Source organism: Balaenoptera physalus, assembly GCF_965194825.1.
Source record: "Balaenoptera physalus genome assembly, chromosome: 16".
NCBI classification, from domain to species: Eukaryota; Metazoa; Chordata; class Mammalia; order Artiodactyla; family Balaenopteridae; genus Balaenoptera; species Balaenoptera physalus.
In genome coordinates this window covers 64,741,950-64,758,217 of record NC_138898.1, presented here as the reverse complement: position 1 = coordinate 64,758,217, position 16,268 = coordinate 64,741,950, and the positions used below count along the sequence as shown (strand labels likewise).

The 16,268-nt window shown below is 41.8% G+C and overlaps 1 protein-coding gene across 4 annotated transcripts in view; it reads left to right on the top strand.

Moving 5' to 3' along the window:
- CPPED1 (calcineurin like phosphoesterase domain containing 1) overlaps positions 1-16,268 on the top strand; it is a 188,702-nt gene that overhangs the window by 109,717 nt on the left and 62,717 nt on the right. For 3 of the 4 annotated variants that reach the window (XM_082429702.1, XM_082429703.1, XM_082429700.1), the window contains one exon: positions 8,091-8,567. The exons of the other annotated variant lie outside the window; for it this stretch is intronic. In XM_082429702.1, the coding sequence (XP_082285828.1) occupies positions 8,091-8,320 (230 nt within the window). In that variant the 3' untranslated portion in view covers positions 8,321-8,567. Of the gene's footprint in view, positions 1-8,090; positions 8,568-16,268 lie in introns of those variants that run through there. 4 annotated transcript variants of the gene reach the window in all.

The window sequence follows — 16,268 nt, the reverse complement described above, 5'->3', positions numbered from 1 at the left end:
CCCCATTGACACTCCTGTCTCTGCGAATGCCAACAAATAACGGCGTGAAATCTAAACATAAATGAGTTTTCACAGCTAATTACGGCTAATGCGAGCAACTTTCAAAATTGCCAAACATTCCTTCCAGAATAGTACATTTTGCAACTATGAATTAGGCATAAAGAGCCAAATTTCATAAACATAATTTAGCATACAACAAAATAATAATAATACTAAGTGCTTTCCGACTGGCCATTAACAACTCCCCGAGGTGGGTCTAATCGCACACTCTCCCATTTGGGCCTCTGACGGCACAGGCCATAAGGCTCGGAAACCCCAGGAAGGCAGTGGAGGAAGCAGTCATTTCCACGGCCCTCCGGCCTGAGTGATCAGGAGCTGTTCACTTCCCCCACTTACGGCGATACACCCAACCCAGCGGTTCCAGCTGCAGCTTTTAGCCACACAGCTCCGGCCCTGGTGTGGCAGCACCTCCGTCCCTCCTGTCATTCTTTCCCGGTCCGCGTCACCTTGATGTTTGTTTGTGATCACCAAATCAATGCATGATCACTGCAAACATTACAGGAATAAAAATATAGAAAGTGATGCCCGCCCTTGCTAATCCCACCCCACCACCCTGGTGGTGAAATCACCTGTGTGAGTTTAGTGTCTGTTTCTCTCCCATTCAGCTGGGGGTACAAACACAAGCACACACCCTCTTATACGGATGTTATCTTTATTTTACAAAAACAGGATCACACAACACTTCTTTTTACATCTTGCTGTTCATACTTAATAATATATTTGGTGCCTTTCAGTGCCGGTACATGTAAATCAACCTCTTTTTTAATTTTTTTTTTAATACACATACTATAATTTATCCAGTCTCCCGTAAACGAATATTACAAACAGTGCCTCTGTGAGCACTGTGTATTTGTCCCCACAGACACAACACACCTACATCTGTGGGCTTTTCTCTGGGTATCTCTGAAGGATAAATTTATATGAAAATGGTGGTGTTGGGTCCAGGGGAATGCACAGCAAAATGTGAGAACCTAATAGCACCTAATTACCCTCTGAAATGAATTGTATCTGTTTGCTTCCTAATAACAGTCAATGGAAATAGCTGTTTCTCTCCACCCTTGGCTGTTTTAAGTAGGGAAACCTGGGTCACCTTCCTTTCCATCCCTAGCCATGGTCCAGGGCTGGCAGACCCACACCTGCCCGCAGGTGGGTCTCAGTTCTTGCTGCTGGAGAGTGGCTATAATCTCCAGAGCTCTGTTCAAAGTCTCCCAGAACCCTACTAACAAGAAGGGTTAAACATTTTGATCGTATTTCCTTCATACCTTTTTTGAATCATTGTCAAATGCAGAACAGTTCTCCCACCACGAGGGTCCCTCCTGTAGCCACACCCACTCCCAGCCCCCTTCATCCCTGTCCCTAACTCCTAGCAACTATATCTATAATTTTTGTCACTTTAAGAATGTTATGTTAAGTGGAATCATACAGTATGGAACCTTTTGAGTTGGCTTTTTATAAGTTTTTCCTTTTTTTTTTTAATTAATTAATTAATCGTTGGCTGTGTTGGGCCTTCATTGCTGCGCGCGGGCTTTCTCTAGTTGCGGCGAGCAGGGGCTAGGCTTCATTGCAGTGCACGGGCTTCTCCTTTCAGTGGCTTCCGTTGTTGCGGAGCACGGGCTCTAGGCACGTGAGCTCAGTAGTTGTGGCGCACGGGCTTAGTTGCTCCGCGGCATGTGGGATCTTCCCAGACCAGGGCTCGAACCCGTGTCCTCTGCATTGGCAGGCGGATTCTTAACCACTGCGCCACCAGGGAAGTCCCGAAGTTGGCTTTTTAAAATCAGCATAATCTCCTTGATATCCACTCAAGACGTGGCATGTGTCAATAGTTGATTCCTTTTTATGGCTGAGTAGTGTTCCGTTGGTGTGGGTGCCCCTTGACTGTGACCATTTCTTAGACTTTCCTTATTTTTGATGACCTTTACAGTCTTGAGAAGTACTGGCCAGGTATTTTATAAAATGTCTATTAGGATCTGTCTGATGTTTTTTTCATGCCAGAATTATGGGTTTAAGGGAGGAAGACCACACAGGTCAATTACTGTTTTAATCCCAGTCATATCAAGGTACATACCATCAACCTGACGTCTCATCACTGTTGACGTTCGTCAGTTTCTCCACTGTAAAGTTCCTTTTTTTTAAAAAACCCCTCTTTATACTTTACTCTTTGAAGGAAGTCGCTGTGCACAGCCCATGCCTAAGGGGTAGGGAGTTATACTCTGCCTCCTTAAAGGAGGAATTTCCACATAAATTACCTGTTAGTCTTCTGTATGGGATGTTTGTCTCTTTTCCCCACATTTATTCAGTCAGTTATTTGTATTAGTATAGACTCATGGCTTTTTAAATACATTTCCTGCCCCAGTCTTACAGTCACCCATTTCTCCAGGGATCCGTAGCTCCTTTTGTTGGAGAACAGAAGTAGAAACCAAGATGTGACTGCTAGGTGTACTCCCTGCCAGGATGTGTCCTTGCTCCTAGGCACTTGCACCTGACAGAGCAAGAAGTGTGTGTCTCTCCACTAACCTGTGTACATGCACGTCTATCAATGTTTCCAGGTGTCAGCAGGGTTTCCACGTTAAGGTAAACACAAGTTCATGCTGACGTCTCCCAACTCGAATCCATTACCACACAGATCATTCTAGCCTCCTCCCCTTCCCATATGGGTTTAAAAAAAAACAACATTTTCTTTATTGAGCTGTATAATTCACATACCGTACAATTTACTCCAAAATTCAGTGGCTTTAATATATTCACAAGACTGTGCAACCATTGCCACTGTCTAATTCCAGACCATTTTTACCATTCTGCGAAGAAACCCTGTGCTCATTAGCAGTCATTCCCACTCCCTCTTTCCCCTCCTCACCCAGCAACCACTAATATACTTTCTTTCGCTATGGATTTGCCCATTCTGGACATTTCTTATAAGTGGAGTCATACAATACGTGGCCTTCTGCATCTGACTTCTTTAACTCGGCATAATGTTTTGAGAAGTGGTAAACTCTTTTTTTTTTTTTTTTTTTAAATTAATTAATTAATTTATTTATTTACTTTTGGTTGTGTTGGGTCTTCGTTTCTGTGCGAGGGCTTTCTCTAGTTGCGGCGAGCGGGGGCCACTCTTCATCGCGGTGCGCGGGCCCCTCACCATCGCGGCCCCTCTTACTGCGGAGCACAGGCTCCAGACGCGCAGGCTCAGTAGCTGTGGCTCACGGGCCCAGCTGCTCCGTGGCATGTGGGATCCTCCCAGACCAGGGCTCGAACCCGTGTCCCCTGCATTGGCAGGCGGATTCCCAACCACTGCACCACCAGGGAAGCCCCGAGAAGTGGTAAACTCTTAGTCTTTATATGTCCAAACATGTATCTGTTTTGCCCTTAAACTTGAATGATGGTTTAGCTAGGTACAAAATTTGAGGTTCACAAGTACTTGCCTTCAGCATTTTGAAGGTATTACTCCCTGATTCTTTTATGGCTGAGATGCCTGCTACTGTCTAATTGTCATTCCTTTATAGTATTTTTGCCATGATATCTTTTTTTTTTTATTTTTAAAATCTGTTTTTGGCTGTGTTGGGTCTTCATTGCAGTGCGCGTGCTTCTCATTGCCGTGGCTTCTCCTGCTGCGGAGCACGGGCTCTAGGCGCGTGGGCCTCAGCAGTTGTGGCACATGTGCTCAGCAGCCGTGGCTCGCGGGCTCCAGAGCGCAGGCTCAGCAGCTGTGGCTCACGGGCCCAGCTGCTCCGTGGCATGTGGGATCCTCCCGGACCAGGGCTCGAACCCGTGTCCCCTGCATTGGCAGGCGGATTCTTAACCACTGCACCACCGGGGAGGTCCTGCCATGATATCTTTTTAAGACTTTTCTTTCTGATGCTCCATAATTTTACCATGGCATATGTCAGTATGAATTGATTTTTATTTATCCTACTTAATACTTTTCATGTAAAGACCCATATGTTCCTCCTTTCCGGAAAATTCCAAATAACCCATCCTTTGGGTTCTTTGAACTTCTCATTCTTATTGCTTATGTCTGGGTGTCTGTGTTGTTTTCTGATTCAGCTCCACATTTCTACCTTTTCATTCACTAATTCCCTGTCTGATTCATGTCTAGTCTAGAATTTATCCCATTTATTGAGGGTTTTGTTTTAAAATTTTAATTCATACCTTTTATGTCCACCATTTCTAAATTTCCATTACCAACCCTTCTCATTCAATTCATGCCCGTTTCGTTTCACGACATCTTGTTCTTCTTAATGGATATTTGTCCTTTATTGAGTACGTTTGATATCCTAAACATTTATTTTAAGTATTTCTCACACAGTTTATATCATTGATTTCCCCTGAAGTGAATTCATATTCCCGATTGAAGAGTTTGAAGACTGTCTTACTTAGCGTGAAATTTTCACGGATGGTGGAATTTTTTATTTCAGGTTCAGTTTGGGTAAGAGGTATTTGCAGGGGGGGAGGCGGCGGTTTTTCCCTCACTTTTCCTCTTGACCGACTTCTCCCTGTGCAGGGGTTTTGGCCCCCGTCGGGGACCAGGCCTTACGATAGTGCTTTAGAGTCTTGGCCCCCCAGTCATCCTGGGAAAACGTGTTTCGGTTCCTTGATTTGAACCTGTGTCTGTCCTTCCTCCCTAGACCCGTGGGTTGCTATAAGCCTTCACCCAGTGCTGTGCTGGAGACAAATCCTACCAACACATGAAAACCAATGACTAAATGGTAGAGAATTGTGTGAGTTGGTTGTTAAACAGCCATTGTTAGAATTTAATTATACAAACTCATCATTAAGTAAATTATATTAAGAAGCAAAGGTAATAAATACTCATACTCGACACTTAACCATTTTCTGATTATCTTGCTCCGTATTATTCTCACCCCTGCTCTTTGGCTGCGTACAGCTCTCGTTTGTGTGTTGGGAACACTCCGTGGTGGTGGGTGTGCTCCTGGACATCTCTTGACCACTCTGGTTCAGTGACATCACGTTGGTCATTTGAAATCGGCCATCGTGAGAATGTTTACTCCATGGAAATTAGTAAACATTACAAATCAGGTCCTTTTTTTACTCCATGGAAATTAGTAAACATTACAAATCAGGTCCTTCTTTTTTTTTTTTTCTGGAGTGCTTGTACCAGGGTGTACCAGCCCACCACCACCCTGGAACAGGGCAGCCGTGGTTTCCTTCAGTCTCCTTCCATAAACGGAGGTATTAACACCACCCCTGTTTCAGCCGGGAGCCAGCCTTTATTGCCTCATCTCAGAGAAAGTGCTTTCAATCTTGATTATCTTGTAAGAACTCAACTCCCACTCATTACTCTGCCTTCCTGCTTTTCTTCTGGTCCATAGAGCTATTTATTTTGGTATTGAAGCTATCTCTGTCCTTTGGTTTTTTTTTTTTTTTATATTTTATCCATCATAGATCTAAGTTTGGAGAGGAGGAGGTACATTAAATGTTGACCATGCTGTGCTATCTTGATTAGAACTCCATAAACATTATTATTTTTTTTCAAAAAGATTTTAATATAGCTGTCAGTAATCTTGATGCTAGACAACAAATGATTACATATACCATAGTATATGATTTACGCTTTTAAAAATTCTTTGAGGTGTACTTTCCACACCTTAGATGAATAAGATCCACCAAAAGTCCTTTAGATGACTGTTGGCTCACCAGGAAGTCCAGTCCTGGGTGGCTGATCTCTGCCACACTAAGCAACCAATGATAAGTTAAAACAGCTTTTCCTAGAGTCAGGACTCCTGGCCGGGGGTAAGAACAGCTCTACACATACAAAATACCAGAAGGACATTTAAAACAGAGAAGATGTTACCTATTAAATCCCATCTCCATTTTCACAGTGAGAACACTGCAGCTTCCAAAATAAAGCTGTATCCTATGAACAATGAATAACAGTGGGAATTTGAATTGGGTGTCAATTATAGAGATTTGAGGAAGTGCTTGTAAATAGCTTGTTCTCTCGTGGTGTGGAACGTGTACCTTCTCCTTGCTGCATACATGTCTTCACGTTTTGTTATTTCACTGGCCCTATCTTTGGCTCCTGGACTCAGAGATTCCTGAGAAATATGAAGGAATTAATGAGTAAAAAGTATTTGTTTAAAAGAGAGGGACAAGTCCACCTCCTTATCCCTTCTCCTATTTCAAACCTTTTTCTCCTTCCATCCAGCTATTCTTTTATTTTATTTATTTTTTTAACATCTTTATTGGAGTATAATTGCTTCACAATGGTGTGTTAGTTTCTGCTGTATCACAGAGTGAATCAGCTATACGTATACATATATCCCCATATCCCCTCCCTCTTGCATCTCCCTCCCACCCTCCCTAACCCACCCCTCTAGGTGGTCACAAAGCACCGAGCTGATCTCCCTGTGCTATGCGGCTTCTTCCCACAGCTATCAGTTTTACATTTGGTAGTGTATATATGTCCATGCCACTCTCTCACTTCGTCCCAGCTTACCCTTCCCCCTCCCTGTGTCCTCAAGTCCATTCTCTATGTCTGCGTCTTTATTCCTGTCCTGCCCCTAGGTTCTTCAGAACCGTTTTTTTTAGATTCCATATATATGTGTTAGCATACGGTATTTGTTTTTCTCTTTCTGACTTACTTCACTCTGTATGACAGACTCTAGGTCCATCCACCTCACTACAAATAACTCAATTTCATTTCTTTTTATGGCTGAGTAATATTCCACTGTATATATGTACCACATCTTCTTTATCCATTCATCTGTCGATGGACACTTAGTTTGCTTCCATGCCCTGACTATTGTAAATAGAGCTGCAATGAACATTATGGTACATGACTCTTTTTGAATTATGGTTTTCTCCAGGTATATGCCCAGCAGTGGGATTGCTGGGTCGTATGGTAGTCCTATTTGTAGTTTTTTAAGGAACCTCCATACTGTTCTCCATAGTGGCTGTATCAATTTACATTCCCACCAACAGTGCAGGAGGGTTCCCTTTGCTCCACACCCTCTCCAGCATTTATTATTTGTAGACTTTTTGATGATGGCCTTTCTGACTGGTGTGAGGTGATACCTCATTGTAGTTTTGATTTGCATTTCTCTAATGATTAGTGATGTTGAGCATCCTTTCACGTGTTTGTTGGCAATCTGTATATCTTCTTTGGAGAAATGTCTATGTAGGTCTTCTGCCCATTTTTGGATTGGGTTGTTTGTTGTTTTGATATTGAGCTGCTTGTATATTTTGGAGATTAATCTTTTGTCAGTTGCTTCATTTGCAAATATTTTCTCCCATTCTGAGGGTTGTCTTTTTGTCTTGTTTATGGTTTTCTTTGCTGTGGAAAAAGCTTTGAAGTTTCATTAGGTCCCATTTGTTTATTTTTGTTTTAATTTCCATTTCTCTAGGAGGTGGGTCAAAAAGGATCTTGCTGTGATTTATGTCATACGAGTGTTCTGCCTATGTTTTCCTCTAAGAGTTTTATAGTGTCTGGCCTTACATTTAGGTCTTTAAACCATTTTGAGTTTATTTTTGTGTACGGTGTTAGGGAGTGTTCTAATTTCATTCTTTTACATGTAGCTGTCCAGTTTTCACAGCACCACTAATTGAAGAGGCTGTCTTTTCTCCATTGTATATTCTTGCCTCCTTTATCAAAGATAAGGTGACCTTATGTGTGTGGGTTTATCTCTGGGCTTTCTATCCTGTTCCATTGATCTATATTTCTGATAAACATTATTTTTCATAGACATGTACCTTCTACTCTATGGTTGTTTATAAAGGCCTCAAAATATTTCCTTCATCTCTCCCAAAGTCATTCACCTTTTCTCCCTTCTCTCCTTGTTCCCTAGTACTTTCCTGTATGAGTTACAAGAAACAGGTTAATAATGTATTATATATATATGAGTTATCCTTGAAAAGATTCTGGATGTCACATATGCTGCCTTCTTATTTATCATATGCTGAATAATATTGTGCATTTACTGTAATAATATGCATTGTTCACAGAGGAAACCACTGGAGCCCCCAAGTTACCTAAATGGAAATCCTTGGCCCCCTAATGTTTTTTCCCTTCCCTGCAGGTATCAAAGCTGTGTTCTCAGGCCACTACCACAGAAATGCCGGGGGCACCTACCAGGACCTCGACATGGTGGTATCATCTGCCATCGGATGCCAGCTGGGCAAAGACACCCATGGGCTCCGAGTCGTGGTGGTCACCGCTAAGAAAATCATCCATCGATACTACAGTTTAGATGAGCTGAGTGAGAAGGGAATAGAAGACGATCTGATGGATTTGTTGAAGGAAAAATGATTGCCGATTATGATTTATTCACTTTTCACTTCTACTATTTTTTCATTTTAGAAGAAACAGCAGCTGCACACAACCCCTTATTGAAATAAAAAAGTATACCAGGCAGATTTGTGAATTTATGTCCTTTTGCTTAAATCAGAGAGCTAGGTCCTGTCGTAAATGATATTTAAAATAGAACTGCCCTCCCTATGCAAAAGAGAGGGGAGGAGCCCGGAAATGAAAGAATAAATGATATTATTAGAATCTCTCTGCATGGGTGATTGAGTAAGTTCTCCTAATGATGTTTTTCTCAACTCTGCTCTGAATTAGATGGTTTCCTGGCATCATATGGTAAATGTCAACCTATCGATCTCAGTCACATCCTGATATCCAAGTGTGATCTCTGATGAATCTTTGAACAAAATTCACCTGATTATAGTAAACCGTGGTCACAACTCCCAAAATGCTAGGCAAAACGAAGATCATCTCCTTCCCTTCCTGACAAAACAAATAATTGCGTTCTGTTACCGGAGCCAGAGACTCGTCTGGCTGAGGAGCTGAGTAGCCGACATTTACTGTTAAAGTCTGGGACATCTGTTATGGCCGATGATGAAGCTGATACAAGTCAAAGCTCGAGTTTACCTTCATGGCGGCTAGAAGAGTCACCTTTGCACATAAATCGTCCATATTCAAAAGCCTCATCCCAGAGACTAGAACCGAAGCCCTAAAAGGCCACCTCTGCAGTCATGGGCAGCACGTCTGATTCACTCACATTCACATTCGCTGCTGCAGTAACTCCCTCCGCAGGTGGATGTTCTCGTGTGATCGGAATCATCCTCCGTTTATGAGACTCTTAGCTCTGTCTACTTTGACAGAAAACATGGGAATTGATGCAGAGTTCTTCAGAAACCAAGCAGAAATTCCTGTGGGGCAAAAACAGTGCTTTCAGCCATGTTATCTAAATTGGCACCGATTTTGATTAAATGCGCTGGTGCAGGATCCCTTGACCAAGGAGCGTGGATGGGTTAAAACCAGCATTGTCTTTGTTTAATCTACCTTGCTGCTGCTTCTCTGCGGCTCCTGACCACTGCGTAATTTTACCCATGTCACCTTTTCCAGCAGTCATCCTGATGGACAGGGAGCCTGGGTACCCTCCATCCTGCCAGGAGAACGTCACAGCGTTACGCAGTAGCGTTCAGTCATCCTAACAAAGCAAAACAAAAAACCAAAAAACTGGTTGCAGATGAACTGCAAAGTCCATTAAATTAAAAGACTTTCATATTAAAAAGTTTTAGTCAATGTAGCAAACCCATGTGAAATTAAATAGAAAGATAACTGGATATATAAATTCATAAGGAACAAAAGACAAGAAGTTAATTTTACTACAGATCGGTGACACACCATAGCTCATTGTTATGTGGCAAGAAATTAAAATTTTTCAAAATTAGAATGCTCCTGTTTTAGAGTTCTGCTGCATTCTTGCTTCGCATTCGTCTTTCTTTACAACAGGTGGGAATAGAAGAGATCAAGGAGAGGAATTCAGTAAGAGGCATAACCAATAAGCCATGCGTTTGAGGCCTGGGATGTGGTAACTTCAGAATCGGACGTGAGGAACGTGAACCAGGATGGTCAGTGCGGATGTGGGTCTCCTGGGGGAAACGGGGAGAGTTTAATCACCACGGACTGGAGCTCTCTTTGTCACGTCACCTGTGCAAAACGCTCTAGACTGTGGCACCTGGGTTTGGAGAAGGATATGGAAATAATTAAAAGTAATCGAAGTGAAACTTCTAAATGTCCTTCTCCAAAAACCTAGTAAGAAAGATAATTGATTCAAAACACAGCAAGAATATGCTACGAATAGGGAATCCTGTGAAATTCTCACCATTTTTAAAGTAACCAAACAGCAGTATTCCCCAATGGTGATAGGTTCAGAAAGCAGTTAGGAAATGATGGTGTATCATTCTGATAGTAATTACCAATGCGTTCACTTATGATTCCTTTTTCTTTAAAAAAAAAAAAGACATATTTTTTAAAAAGTGCCTTATACTGGGATAAACAATAAAACACACCATGATCATAAGTGCTCTGGTTTCGAATGTTTATTAGGTGCTAAGTACTGTTTTAAGTCCTTTGGCTCAGAGAGGTGGGGCCACTTGGCCAAGGTCACTCAGCTCATCAGTGGGGAGCGAAGGATTGAGACGCAAGCAGTCCAGCTGTTGAGCCTACGCTCCCTAACATTATCCTCTTTCCCGGAACACGTTTTTCACAGGTGAGAGGTTTGTACCCGCTCTTGGCAACACGGCACCCAGTTAGCTGGAGGCCCTGGGACTTCATCCCAGGGTTTGTAAAGCCTAGGCAAGGCCCAGAAGCCCCTTCTCTGACACCAGGTTCAGGGTGGCAAAAGCCTGTCCAAAGGAGCAGGTCATTCCAGGCAGAGAATTTTCACTGGAGGAGATTGAAAAGCTGAATTGAACCGTGATGGGCCACAGGACACAGCTCTGGCCACAACAGTAAACACTTCATCAGATGAAGCTTCCTTCCTTGTTTATAGTTTTCACCCCAGCGGGTAGGAAGCCAGCATCTCTCTCAGGGCAGAGAGGGCCACCTAATGCTACCCCCCCTCCAATTAATCATTTTAATTGGGAAAAAACTAAGGGGCTGCTAATGGAGGAAGCTTATTTAAAGTGATCTAGAACCAGACTGTGAGGACTCAGGGGTGGGTTTGTGGATGGCAGGTGGGGAGATGATCATCTAACTGCGTTTGGTTTTTACAATAAGTAAGTTTATCTCAAGTCTTCAGTCATGTTTCCCCTCTAGTTGGAGAACAAGGGGAAAAAAATGTAGTAAACTTCATGGCACTAACAAACAGGACATTTCATAATATCTTGATTTTTCAGCATTGCTAGATAGTCCCTAATAGAGGGTTATGAGGCAAACACTAGTTTTAAGCCTGACTAATAACACTAGGACTGGGAAAAGAATCTAACAAAGAGTGGATATATGTATATGTATAACTGATTCACTTTGCTGTACAGCAGAAACTACCAACATTGTAAATCAACTGTACTCCAATAAAAATTACAGTATGGAGGTTCCTTAAAAAACTAAAAATAGAACTACCATATGACCCAGCAATCCCACTACTGGGCATATACCCTGAGAAAACCGTAATTCAAAAAGAGTCATGTACCACAATGTTCATTGAAGCACTATTTACAATAGCCAGGACATGGAAGCAACCTAAATGTCCATCGACAGATGAATGGAAAAGAAGATGTGGCACATATATACGATGGAATATTACTCAGCCATAAAAAGAAACGAAATTGAGTTACTTCTTGTAGTGAGGTGGATGGTCCTAGAGTCTGTCATACAGAGTGAAGTAAGTCAGAAAGAGAAAGACAAATACCGTATGCTAACAGTTCTATTAAAAGCATATATATATATATATATGGAATCTAAAAAAAAAAAAAAAAGGTACTGATGAACCTAGTTGCAGGGCAGGAATAAAGAGGTAGACATAGAGAATGGACTTGAGGACATGGGGTGGGAGGGTGAAGCTGGGGCGAAGTGAGAGTAGCATTGACATATACGCACTACCGAATGTAAAATAGTTGGCTGGTGGGAGCAGCAGCATAGCACAGGGAGATCAGCTCAGTGCTTTGCGATGACCTAGAGGGGTGGGATAGGGAGGATGGGAGGGAGGCTCAAGAGGGAGGGGATATGGGGACATGGGTACGCATATGGCTGATTCGCTTTGTTGTGCAACAGAAACTAACACAGTATTGTGAAGCAATTATACTCCAGTAAAGACCTATTAAAAACAAAAAAGGTACATGCACCCCTATGTTCATAGCAGCACTATAAAAAATAAACTAAAAACACTAGGACCATTTACCTTATGTACCTGCAAAAGATACTGAGTTACATATAACTGTAGAATCTATATACACATAATACAGTTTAATATTATAGTCTGTCTTCTAATGTGAAATCTTTTGAGAAAAGGTAGCAAAAACATCATTTGCATTTACTTGAACTCTTAATACTTATTCCCCAAGTAGTGTCTAGAACAGTTTTGTGCAGTCATGAAATTAAGTAGCAATATAGTACTGAGCTAAGGGGAAAGAAGAAGATTTAGGAATAAATTGTCAAGGCAAGTTTTATTAAAAGCTCTCTGTAATAGACACCAGGGATTTCTTGTTCAGATAACCTTAGCAGTTTTGGCTGCACATGCAAGAGATAGTACTTGACAGGTAATATTGATTTTTTAAATAACTGCATAAAATACTGTCTTACACCATTGGAGAGCTCTTAGGTATATTTATATATAGGCACAATGGAGGATTGTTTTCTTGGAATAATAAATGATTTCTAGCATCTTTATAGAAAACATTTTACTGACTAAATTATCTTTTTCCTTCAATGGATTTTATTTTCTTTTTTTTATTTTACCGTTTGTGACTATACACATACACACACAAATATACACAAGTCGGTTTTTTTCTTTGGATAACACCTAAAGGAACAATGTAAGTAAAAAACCTCTGTAAATAAATTGCATTGAATGTGAATATTCACAAGTTACCTTTTAAATTATTCTGTTCTGATATTTGTCTTTAAAAAGTAATTTTCTTCGTTAAAGGGGCTTTGCACCTCACTTAGAACAAAGTCCAGACTCCTTCCTACGACTTCCCGGGCCCCTCCCACTCTGCCCCTGCCTGCCCACACCTCTCAGCGTCGGCTCTGCCACCCTGCCCTTGGTGAGCGTCCCACTGCCCTGTGCACTTGCTGTTTCCTCTGATGGGAATTGGCTTCCTATCATTGTGACCTCAGCTCGGAAGTCCTCAGCGTAGCCTTCCTTCCCCACCTGTCTGTGGTTACGCTCCTCAGCCCCAGGCAGCACCTCCCCACTCCCTTGTTTATATTCTCCATAGCATGGCACTAAGACATTTGCTTGTTTTTCCTGATCTTTATATACCCCCCCACGCCCACCCCCGAATGCAAGCTTCGGAACAGCAGGGACCTTTTCTGTCTCATCAGCCATTCTTCCCAATGCCTAGAACCCTGCCTGGGACAGAAGAGCTGCTCAATGAATACTTATTCCATGAATGTGGAATAAATAAGTATATAGCAATACTAATTATCAACATTAACACAATACAGGGAAGGGAAAGAGGCCACATTCCTAAGCCTTGTGGTAGTTCTTTGGGAAGCGTCCTCAAAGTTAGGTATTGTCAACAGGTCAGTAAATTACAGCATCAGTGTTACCTTTGGTTTTCCACTCACAGTGAAGAAATTGGGGATAAATAGAGAAGTGTTCTTGACGCTTAGTGATTCTAAGCCCTGCTCACTGGGCTTAGAATGAATGCTGTGCCAGTAACCAGAGCAGGTGAGCCCAGAGAAGGGACTGATTTTAGACTAAAGGTTATATGGGAATATATAAAGGAGATGGCTGGGAATACAAATGTGGGACTCAGAAGTGAAAAATACACCTTGGAAGCGATACCCAGAGAGACTACGTGAATGAATGAGATTCCTGAGACCATTCAGCAGCACTGCAAGAGACCTAAGGACAGAACCTTGAAATAGACCTTTAGGGGACATCCTCGCTTCAGCACGAGAAGAGAAAGATGGGAGCCACGGAAGGAGTGAAGGGGAGTCTTTCTGAAAAGTTCAGACTGGTGCACACTGAATAAACAGAAAAAGGAATGGGCTCCACTCGGAGCTGAGTGCTTTTCCCCCACAGACCAGCACTGCTGCAGATAACTATAAACTCAAAAAACCTACTTGGTGATTTGGAGAGTGAACAGAAACCAGGAGCTCAAAACTTCCCCTCTCCCTGTTCTACTTTGTCCTGAGAGCAAACCAGAGTTGTAGAGCAACGCAACTGGGATGGATAAAGTGTTTCCCCAAAACCCGCCATCTCTTTGCCCAGAGAAGCCAGGGAAGAAGCCCTGGTCACTGGAGAGTGAGGAATCCCGGAGAACTGGGAATGGAAAAGCCCTGATTTTCTATGCGAACTTCACACAGATCTCCGGCTTACCTCTAAGTATACATGAGCAGGATAGAGCAGCAAAAGCTTAAAGAATTGAACTGAGATGTTAACTACTGCTTAAGGCAAGCAACAGAGAACTTACAACTTAAGTAATCAAGTTAACTTCCTGCTAAAGCAAAAGCCTCAACATTCAGGGGAATATAACAGAATTCCAATTCTCCACAATATGACATGCACGATTCCCAGGATACAATCCAAATCACTTGATGTACAAAAAAACAAAACAAAAAGCTAACAAAAACAAGAAAATGTGATTCACTCACAAAGGAAAAGACAATCAACCTCAAGATACCCCAGATGTTGGAATTATCACACTAGGGTAGTAAAGCAGCTATGATAACAGTGCTCAGTGAAATAAAGTTAAAAAACATGCTTTAAATGAATTCATATAAAGGATATCTCACATGAGAAATAGAATGTATAAAAATAATCAAATGGAAATTTCAGAACTGAAAAAATACAATATCTGAAATTGAAAAATTCCCTGGATGGGCTTAATATCACAATAGAGATGGGTGAACATGAAGATAGATGAATAGACACCATCCAGTTTAAAGAGAAAGAGAAAAAGGGTTGGAAAAAAAGCCTCAGGAGCCTGTGGGACAATGTCAAAATGTCTAATATACAGCTAATCTGAGTCCCCCAAAAGAAAGGAATCATGGAGCAGAAAATTATGTGGAGAAACTAAAGCCAACAACTTCCCATATTTGGTAAAAGACAAAAGTTTACAAATTCCAGCTGCTCAGCAAACACAGAAAACACGAGCCATAAAACAAAATATTGCCAAATTGGACTTTATAAAAGATTCTGCTCTTCAAAAGACATTGCTAAGAAGATGGTAGGCAAGCCACAGGTGGGAAGGATATATTTACAACACATTTATCACATAAAAGGCTTGTATCCAGAGTATGTAAAGAACTCTTACAACTCAATTTTTAAAAGGCTAATAAAAAAGATGGGGAAAATATTTGAACAGACACTTAACAAAAGAAAATATATGAATGGCCAACAAACACATGAAAAATGCTCATCATCACAGCCAACATGCAAGTGCAAATTAAAACTACAATGAGATGCCATCTGTCACTCACCAAAATGGCTAAAATGGAGAGATTAATACCAAATGTTAGTGAGAGTTTGGTACAACTCTGTGATAGCGATTCATAATAAGAAATATGTATTTGGTCTCATCCCTGTCCCTGGCAGAGTTCCTAAAACCCTCGGAATTTCCTAAGTGCTAAGAGAGAGGAGGATGCCTTTTGTTATTCCTAAGAAACCCCTTTCTACCACACCTGAATTTATGTGAATGGAACCAGATTAGAGGGTTGCAACTTTCAGACCCATTGCCCATCCTCAGGGGAGGGCCAAGAGGCTGGAGACTGAATTAATCACCAGCAAGTGATGATTTAAGCAATCGTGCCAGGTAACAAAGTTTCCATAAAATCTCAAAGGATGGGATTCTTGGAGCTTCCAGGGTGATGGTGCTGGAAGTGGCACATCTGGAGAGAGCATGGACGCTCTGCCTCTTCTCACACACCATGCCCTGTGCATCTCTCATCCAAGTACTAACCAGCCTGACATTTCGTAAATTCCGAGATCAGACGAGATTAGGCGGGTTCAGGGTAGTATAGCTGTGGATTGCCCTATGCACCTCTTCATCTGGCTGTTCCTGAGTTATATCCTTTTGTAATAAACCGATGATCTAGTGAGTAAAATGTTTCCCTGAGTTCTGTGAGCTCTCTAGCAAATTCATTTAACCTTACAAGGGCATTGTGGGAACCTCCACTTTAGAGCTGAGGAGTCAGAAGCACACATGACAACCTGGACTTGCATCTAAAGTGGGGCATGGGGCAGTCTTGTGGGACTGAACCCTTAACCTTTGGGATCTGATGTGATCTCTAGGTAGATAAT